The sequence below is a fragment of the Pangasianodon hypophthalmus genome, chromosome 18 (assembly GCF_027358585.1).
Source record: "Pangasianodon hypophthalmus isolate fPanHyp1 chromosome 18, fPanHyp1.pri, whole genome shotgun sequence".
NCBI lineage: Eukaryota > Metazoa > Chordata > Actinopteri > Siluriformes > Pangasiidae > Pangasianodon > Pangasianodon hypophthalmus.
In genome coordinates this window covers 17,825,758-17,835,525 of record NC_069727.1, presented here as the reverse complement: position 1 = coordinate 17,835,525, position 9,768 = coordinate 17,825,758, and the positions used below count along the sequence as shown (strand labels likewise).

The window sequence follows — 9,768 nt, the reverse complement described above, 5'->3', positions numbered from 1 at the left end:
TGTGTGTGTGTGTGTGTGTGTGTGTGTGTGTGTGTGTGTGTGTGTTTATCATATTTTCTAGGTTAGTTTAGTGAACTTGTTTTTAGCTTTAGATTCCTGTTTCATGTCTGCTTCCTTTTGTTTCATGGGAAATTACCCAACATAGTTTTACAGGTGATGAATGTTGACTTGGTGTCCTGATTACCAGAATATAAATCACACAGTCTAGTAGGCTAAGAAGTAAAGTATTTGTATGCTCCATGTGTTGGTGGTAAGAAATGTCACTAAAAATAATGTTCTCCTTGCATTTTGTCCCCTTCTAGACATGACAATGAAATCATCCGATTAATATCTTTGCTATGTTTTTCACGTAAATGAAATCAAAGATAATACAAAGACTAGCCACTGGCCCAGTGTGGAATCAATAATTTGTCAGCAGCCTGATGCATTTGTTAGCACATAACATAATCTGTGTGTTTTGAGGGATTTGAGAAATGTGCATTCAGAGAGGAAGCATCCAATATCTTCATCCACCTCATTTCCACTGCAGCTGTGTGTGCTCCAATATGCAGAACATGTAGCGCCTGTAAAACATCTTTAGAAAAAAAATCGTATTTCTAATAAAACCCATACGCTGACTATGCTGGTGAAATGCGAAAAAACAAGGTGGCTGTAGAATCACAGGCGTTAAAGAAGTTGAAATAAAACGATTTCTTTTTTCATATTGCTACTGATTCATCAGTGGAAATCTCTTCCGTCAGAATCCAATCACTTTTTCCTTCCTCTGTACATCGTTTAATTTTTGACTACATCACCACGAGTGATGGACGAAGGAAAAAAAAAAGTCGATTATATTATGCTATGCCTCATATACCACACAATCGAGTGAAAACGCTGATCTTTTTTCAGTTGGGGAAATAAAAATGCTTTATGGTTTTTGTTTTGCATTGTCTTACAGTAGCCTGCTAGTTTTGTTTTCCCATAAACCTGATTAATTAATGACATCGGCTTCCTCCCTGACCCCAAGCTTACTGCTGAGCAGTTACACATTTCAAATAGCTCGTCTGACGTCGTCGTTCGGGAAAGTTGCACAATAATGAACGACTACCAGGAAAGTAAAAATCAACTGAACCGAGTACATTAACGCTAAATCTATGTGTGAGAATGAAAGGACAAGGTAATGATTGTTGTAGCTGGAATCAGCCCACGGGGGGAATGCAGCAGGAGGCCATAACAAGCCAAATGTTTAGTCTGCACACTTGCTTCCCTCTCACTTGCCCACTGAACAGGGTCTCCTATCCACATCTGCAGGATTCAGCAGCATAGACTACAACTGATAACAGGTGGATACACCACATCATACATATTTCACTGATGGATACTGCATTATCTACAATCTCTGGGGAAAAAATGGTACTAAGCTGTACTTTTCCTCTAATTATGGTCCAAGTCTAATTATGGTCCATATGTATATACCTGAAGTTATGATTTAAAAAAAAAAAAATGCACAGTATTAATGTTTGTAGCTGAAAGATAAATACCCAAGGTCTAAAAGATGTACCTATGAAGATACCACCCTAGTGACAAGGAAATTGCCAGTTTAATACTTTTTTTTTTTTTTTCTGAGTGTACCTATACAGTCCCCTCCAAAAGTATTGGAACAGCATGGGCAATTCTTTTGTTTTAGTTAAGACAACTGAAGACATTTGGGTTTAAGATCAAAAGAGAAATATCTGTTTGGTTCGCCGACTTGATGCAGTTATTGCACGCACGGGATATGCAACCAAATATTAAGTGTTACTGGAAAGTGAATTAAAGTAAATACTTTTGCTCACCAAAAAAAAAATTGTGTGGTCTGCCAACAAAGGTGCCATGTTCCAACACATCAAGATGTAAATGTCAGGAAATAAAAGCTGAAATTCTGATCTATTGCCTAATATTCATCTTCTGATCTCAAACCCAAATGTCTTCAGTGCATAAAAATAAATAAATAAATAAAAGAATTGGTCTTGCCGTTCCAATACTTTCGGAGGGGACTGTATATAGCCCTGTTCTGGTTTGTAGTAGTGATCCTTCAGCAAACTGTGCTGTAAGCAACAGGAATTTCTCAACATCTCTGTATGGGGTCTTGCTAAGAAGCGCCAGCCAATCAGAAGCCAGAGGTTTGGAGGCTCTGACTTGTACTGCTATGCTAGAGCGGCCAGGGTAATGTCTATTCTTCACCACGAAGACTCCTAGTGAAGACGGAGTCAGTCCATTCAGCTATATTTTGTTTTAATGACATAATTTAATTACTATTAACTGGATTTTTATGTTTTATATTTGGGGTTTTGAAACTCTCCAAGTAATGGTAAGAAAAGTTTCCTCCCGTTCTTTGTTGCTTTTAAAGCTTTCATTTTATTCTAAACTGAACGTGTACAGTCAGATATGAGATTGAAAGAAAGAATTACATGAATGGATAGAAAAGAACAGAGGCATATGGTGGTTTATTTCATGGTGGATTGTGCACTTGATTAATTTATCTTTGAGCACAGGATTCTCCTGGATCAGCAAAGGAAAAATTATCACCATTGTGGCTCAAAAAATGTATTTTTTTTCCCCTCAGTGCATGCTTTGCTTGAACGCAGCAAAACACCAATTTATATGCTAATGCGTTGCCATTATTAATGGAATTCTAGAAACCATGCTGGTTATAGTAATAGTGAAAACACTGCACAACAAAACCTCAACTTTAATTAAAAACTATTATTTATAAGATTGAAGAGCTTAGGATTATTGATTACAGAAAAAAAAACCCAACTAATTTTCTAAAATGTTTCTCATCTTGAGGTAATGTAAAGTGAAGAAAATGGGCATCACAGATAAACACACAATCATGGAGGAGGCTGCAAACTGGTAAGAGACAGTAGTCAACTTTTTATATGGCAATTCAGCTGTAAAAACTTAAACATAATTTGTCGTTTCAAACAACACTACTCGATGCTATTTGAAGCACCACTATTTTAAGGCAGTAGTCTAGAAAGTAGGAATGATGTATAAAGTAGGATTAAAGCTTTTGCCTTGACACCAGGCCTGCTGAAGTACATTTCCACAAAATAAACCGTCGCAGGACGAGAAGAAGTCAATCTCCATCCCGTGAGGTTTCTCCAGTACCATCATACTTCTCTGAACCAGTTTCAATCCGAAAGCATAAGGTAACTGTTGAGAGGATTACAGCTGCATTACATGGTGACATGGAAACTGTTTTTGGGACTGGCTACTTGTTTATGATTAGGGATTTAATTGAATGGATTATTTGGAAGGAACAGATAATGTATTCCAACCATTAAAAATACAGATCCAAACAGAAAAAGAAACCTCGTCAGAAAAGTTCACAGAGCTTCTGGTTGAGACTTGACTTGCTTTGGGACACAGATCAACAAAAATGTTGTGCAAGCGAGAGGTTTCTATTTTCATGTGATAAACATGTACGTGAGCTAACATGTATGTGCAGCCTTCACTGATTCATCCTTAGTAACTGCCTGGTCATCCCAGTAGTTTAAATTAAGCTATATACAGTATGTAGCAGGCAGTTAGAAACAAAAATAACTGCACAAGTGGGATTTAAAAAAATTGGGTGCACAATTAGTTGAGAGCAGTTATGAACTGGAGTGATGTAGCTGAGGTTGAGGAACTGCTAGAGTCATTCGGAGTTCAAACATGTGCAAACAGCAGTCAAACGTGTGCAAACAGCACAATACAGTACGATAATTACTAAAACAAGATGCAGAGTACGCAGCTCTAGTGTGGAATAAAGTACCGATAGATATACGTTTTTACCTCTGCGTTTATCACCAGTGTTTTCAATGTTTAAAAAAAAAAAAACAGAAGAAAACACCTTCCGGTTTATGCTACACCCACTCCAGGTTTAAATTCAAATCCAAATATGAATATTTGGGGCACTAAACTCATACAGATACAGATAGTGGCATTTCCTTGCACCCCTGCTACATATAAAAATTATATTCAGTTCTATACAGAAAAGTCCTGAGCTGATATTACAAAGTTGTAAAAATGTTTGGTTGTGTCGTGTTTATGTAATCTGTAGGATGTAACTGGCAGACTGCCTCGTCTCATTAAAGGAGCTCATCAGGATGAAGATGATGATGACGACATTCAGAGTTTAAAAAGCCTGCCCACGGTGATGAACACATTAGCCTCTGATGCTAAAGTTAACAGGTCGCACACAGTCCGCAAAGGACAAGGCATCTCTGACTTGAACCTTCCACTTCTTGTCACATCCAAGTAATGAAATAACTTCATTAGAATATACAGTATGAAATCGTGAACAGATGATTGAAGCATTAACATGGTGCACCATACAAACTGATGTGAAAATGGAACATTAAATGTTTCTGTAGATGTACTCTGGTGGTAAAAGGTACTGGATGCACTCGCACTGGAGGGTTTCTCCCTGCCATCAAATCCACAGCTCTGGAGAGACCACCATGCCGAGCTGGATGCAGGTAATAAACTCGGAACCTACTGTTAGATGAAAGGCTACAATATTCTCATTTATCCAAGAAAATAAAACTCTTTCTTTTTTTTCACTCTGAAATATGCCCAGGTGTCCCACTCACAATGCTTTTTGCTGTTGCTTTCAGCTGAACTTCACTTTGCAGTGAAGAACTTGTTCATTAAATTCCACAAGTGCAATTTTAAAAGTGCAACCACCAATATCTTGCACAGCAGAAGCTCACAGAGCTATTTTCTGCTTATTGATGATTTAAAGGCTGGTTGGTCACACCACCATGAGAGAGAGAGAGAGAGAGAGAGAGAGTTTATCAGAGTCACAAAGTGCTCAGAAATGCGAGGGAAAGAGAAAGTTAGGTATAAGAGAGGAGGGTGAACGAGACAAAGAGCATTAGAAGAGCATACATTTTCCATAACTATCAGCTTCTACAGCAGTGAGATTAAATGAATTAAAATAAAATTAAAGTGTCACTATAAAATGAAGGAAATACTAACAGAAGTGTTTGCAAAGCCAGTGATAAAAAAAAATATATGAAAATGACTGCGAGCAAAATCACTTGTGAAATTGGGCTACTTTTAACTTGCTGTGTTTTTTTCACACACATGCTGTTTCCATCTTTATTTAGCAAAATGTACAAAATATAGCTGGTGTTTTAGGCAACCTTGCACTTTATTCATTCATTCATCTTCAGTAAGCTCTTTATCCTGGTCAGGATCGTGGTGCAATCCAAAGCCTATCCCGGGAACACTGCACACGAGGCAGGAATATACCAGCCCACAGCGCACCATGCACACATTTACACCTAGGGGCAGTTTTTAGTGGCCAATCCACTTACCATCTGGAAGGTAGAAGGAAAGGAAGAAAAGTCGGAGGAAACACACATGGACACACACAGAATCCAAGTGAACTCTGGTTTCACTTAATGTTTCATTTACACCCTTTTAATGTGCACCCTACACATCAAATTTTAATGCTGTCCCATTTATTCTTGCTTCTGAAGGCCAGACAAAGTGGAAATGGGGTCAACTCAGCATCCTCGCCCAGTCGGTCATCCTCTCAGTGAGAGCCGTCCTCCAGAAAAAACATGGAATATAAAAGCAAGCTGCCAGCACCTGCCCTCATCCTCCTCTAACAAAGTGTCCCTGGGTCCCCGAATCACATTCCAGAGTCCGGTGGTACAGGGTGTCTACCCCATCCCTCCTGGCTTGATGAAAGAGAGCAGACACAATGTGCAGGCTTGCCAGCCTCTGAGGCCTGTCCTGAAAAGAGCACAGGTGCTGAACAAAGGAGCTCTTCACTGCCTTTTAGAGGAAAGCTACCTCCCCTGCTCAAACGATCCACATTTGCTCGAGCCATTCTCAGGCTTTGAGGAGCACCTTTATCATCAGCTCCTTAACTCCCCCTTGCCCTGCCGTGCGGCTCTGCCGCACATCAACTCTCATCACCTCTTACAGCTAGAAGCCATGCTACCTGTGCCCCAGGGGCTAGGCAGTCCCCTGATGCAGCGCACTGTGGAGCTCTGCAACCCACAAGGGAAACAACTTCCCAGCATCACCATGACTCGTCCCACACCTTCCCCTAAACACCTACGCAACGCCGAAAACAGGCATGTAGCTTGAGTGCAAGTTTTTCACTGGAAAATTATGATCTCTTTTCTCTGTCCAGTGCCTCATACAGTCCCCTCCGAAAGTATTGGAACAGCAAGGCCAGTTCTTTCGATTTCGCTATACACTGAAGACATTTGGGTTTGAGATCAAAAGATGAATATTAGGCAGTAGATCAGAATTTCAGCTTTAATTGCCTGATATTTACATCTAGATACGTTAAACAACTTAGTACATGGCACCTTTGGTGGCAGACCACACAATTTTTAGGTGAGCACAATTACAGGAACAGATTTTGTTTGTTAGATAAAATATCTAAAGTAACAGCATCATGAAGATGAGGCGCTATCAAAAAGCCTGGGACAAAGTTCTGGAAAAGTATCAATCAGTTTTCGGTTATGAAACCTCCGATGCTCCCGAGGAGGACCATTAAATCCATTATTTAAAAAGAATTTGGCAGTACCGTGACTCTGAATATAGGAGGTATCCACGAAAAGTCAGTGAATAGGTAAATAAGGACCTTGGAGCAAAGATTCCAGGCTGTACCACTCCAAAATGTGGGAAAGTTCAGGTGGTGGATACTTATGCAAGCCGTTGTACATCATTTTCATCTTCATCAAACCGTTCAGTGAGCCATTGGGTCCTGTGCTCACTGTCTGCTCTGCACCCTAGAAGAGCTGATATTTCACTGGTTAGTAATGCTGTCCTCTTTTTTTTTCGACAGTGGACATAATTGCCCATGTTTTTTTTTTTTTTTACCATTTCTCTTTTCTACATTAGCTATGCAGGGAAAGATCTTGTAAAATGAATAAATCATAATTAAGTGACTGATTCCACAGCTGCATTAAAACTGCTCATACAAATTCCATCTACTTGCCTGGTGCTTCAAAGAGGACAGCGTTTAATCCACCTCTGGGTACCGTGACAGAAGTAACAAATATCATCACAGCAGTGCTGAGTAGTCAGCTGAGAGAGAACCAGCCTGGGAGTGAGAACACGACGTTTCTGGCTCAGAACTCTAAACTGTCACATCATTATACAATTCCATCCATTTTTACTCCAGCCTCAAGAGATCTTTCTGTATGGGGCCATGTCTGTATTTCAAGCTGATTGGGACCAGATGCTCTTTTAGAAGGAACATTTACGGTGGCTTGCATAAGTATTCACCCCCTTTGAACATTTTCACATTTTGTAGTGTTACAACCTGGAACTGAAATAGATTTATTTCAGATTATATGTCATGAATATACACAAAATAACCCATAATATTGAAATAGTAGGAAGCATCTATGTAGTTTGCCAAGAGGTCAAGGGCAACACTGAACATGGTGCTACCACCACCATGCTTCACTGTGGGAATGGTGTTCTCATTGTGATGAGCAATGTTAGGTTTCTGCCAAATGTAGCACTTTGTGCCTCATCGGACTAGAGAGCAATTTTCTACGTGTTTGCTGAGACTGCTGTCTTTTGGCAAACTTCAAACAGAATTTCATATACTCTCCCATAAAGTTTGGCTTTGTGGATTGTCCTGTGAACAGCTTCTCCCATGTGAGCTGGCAATCTCTCCATCTCCTTCAGAATTACCCTTGACCTCTTGGTTGCTTCTCTGACTAATCCCCTCTTTACCCAGTCACTGACTTTTAGTGGATGTTGTCTTGGAAGAGTTTTGATAGGTTCTGGGTCTTCATGATGCTCTGAGCCATCATATCATTGTAGAATTTTCAGCCCCAGGAGGTCTTTATGTACACGCCATGTCTGTGTAGGAGGCTTTCAGTCTGCAGCTTGTTAAAAGAAGTCAATAAGAGACAAACGGATGTGTAGGAAGGGGAGCTATTTTATACCATGATGTGCATCTATCAGGGTGTTCAGGTCTTCAGCCATTGCAGCGAAGATTCTTCATCAATGTCACTAAAAAGACTGTAATTATTTTTCTCTGCTTTCTCTGAGTAAAATCAATGTAGACTGCTGAGTCAGACACAATGCCCCATGAGAGGCTTTCGATCAGGACCTTCTGCTCTACTGAGCTCTGCATACAGTGTATAGTTGTTAACATCATCAACTACTTGTACATTTACTTTCTGACCAAGGCTTTATAAGGAGCCCAGTGCTAACTTTTAAACAAGCTGGCATCCTGAGAAAAATGGAAATGCCAGTGATTGCTAGTTTTAGATATATGACTGCTCGTTCCTCTGGCGAGTAAAGCACAAAGTCCTACACTAGAAGTGTGTTACCTAAATAATCACAAAATGGGGTTTGTTGGTTTGTTTTGTTAGTTTACATCTTGGAAATATGACAAAATGTCATTATATTTTCTTTTTGACGTTTTGCTCTTTGAGTAAATAAAAATGTAGGTCTAAAATAATATTTTTTAGTCTTTGTTTACATATAACTGGACATAAATATAATTTTTTTGTTTTGACTCTGTTCACTTCATTTGAATTTCTATGATTGGAGATGCAGACAGCAATTTTAGCCTTTTCTATACACAGTTTCCTCACTGTCCAATTACTTTCATGCTGCACAAATAAACAAATAAATGTTTTTAGTGGTCAAATGGGAAAAAAAAAGGGAAAAAAAATCATTACTCATATCCAGTCAAGGCCAGTCATGATATTAAATGGGAGGGTTTAAAAAGTTCGAATAACGTGCCATTAATGTTAGGAAATCATCAGATTTCGAGTCTTCTAGCATGGGGATAAAACTACTACGCACACACACAGGAACACACCCACTGACAGTCAGACAACCTTTGTGATTGCTATTTTTAAGTCGAGTATTTCAGGTGCGTAATCATGCCGTGTCTCTACTGAAAAGCAAAATGAAAAACAAACCACACTGGTCCCTTCATGTAAGCTGTACTTTGACCGGACAATGTTTGCTTCTAGTTTCTCCTCTGAAAGCATTTTGAAAAATCAATGATTGAGAAAGTCATCCACCCCGTTCATAGTTATTACACCCACTATGTTATTGCTTTATTATTGTATTTCATGTGTGCTTTCTCAATCACTACTGATGAGGTGTTATTGATGTTTCAGCAAAGCAAGTTTAAATAAATTAGTCCCAATACACAAAAAATCTAGGGAGAATTTCACTCTGTGTGTTCATCTAACATGACAGTAAACAATAAGCTGTGTGAATCTACAGTCTGGGCTAGACAGAAATCAGCCTCAGCTTCCACTTCATACCATTCTGTGTATTTTGCTTATGGCTGTTTGTGATGCTATTGCTCTTGGTTTCACAAAAAATATATATTTTTGCTGTTATAAAATTCTTTTGGCTGTTTACAGCAAACAAGACAATGTGAATGCCAAAACCTGAGCCATATATTTATGTATAGCTTCCTCAATAGAGAGGAAAAGCTTAGCTCTGCTAGTGCATGTATTCCAGCTGGGGTGCAGTATGCTAGTTAAAACCTCAGCTCTTATGCACTGTTTCAGGACAGAGGCAGACACGGGAGTTAAACACACTGACACACTGTCTTCTGATATATAGCCTGGAACAATGAGGCAAACCTGTCGCATCTGTGAAATGTAAAGAGTGCCTGCCAACCCAAGCAAAGAAAATGAGGAAGCACACAGTGGCCTAACAGAGACAGAAATGAGTCTCTTCCCTTGCTTTCATTAAGGTGTTGTCTGTGATGCTCCCTATACCCAACAGACTTAGAATGTCCTC

At 39.4% G+C, this 9,768-nt stretch overlaps 1 protein-coding gene across 2 annotated transcripts; it reads left to right on the top strand.

The window, feature by feature from the left end:
- The first annotated feature begins 67 nt into the window (after positions 1-67).
- On the top strand, positions 68-9,189 carry si:dkey-39a18.1 (uncharacterized protein LOC557637 homolog). Of its 2 annotated transcripts, none has more exons than XM_026922683.3 (6): positions 68-1,322; positions 2,809-2,874; positions 3,050-3,173; positions 4,067-4,263; positions 4,380-4,484; positions 5,493-9,189. In XM_026922683.3, the coding sequence occupies exons 2-6, from the start codon at positions 2,828-2,830 to the stop codon at positions 6,109-6,111; spliced, it is 1,092 nt and encodes a 363-aa protein (XP_026778484.3). In that variant the 5' UTR covers positions 68-1,322; positions 2,809-2,827; the 3' UTR covers positions 6,112-9,189. The 2 variants fall into 2 exon arrangements, with proteins under 2 accessions (XP_026778484.3, XP_026778483.3); XM_026922682.3 differs by lacking the exon at positions 68-1,322 and adding an exon at positions 1,382-2,329.
- Positions 9,190-9,768: the final 579 nt, after the last annotated feature.

Excerpts from the sequence above, each read along its gene's own strand:
- si:dkey-39a18.1 (XM_026922683.3), top strand. The coding sequence starts at position 2,828 with ATGGGCATCACAGATAAACACACAATCATGGAGGAGGCTGCAAACTG. Across the intron at positions 4,264-4,379 it reads CCACTTCTTGTCACATCCAA|ATGTACTCTGGTGGTAAAAG; the intron begins GTAATGAAATAA and ends ATGTTTCTGTAG. Across the intron at positions 4,485-5,492 it reads CCATGCCGAGCTGGATGCAG|GCCAGACAAAGTGGAAATGG; the intron begins GTAATAAACTCG and ends TTGCTTCTGAAG.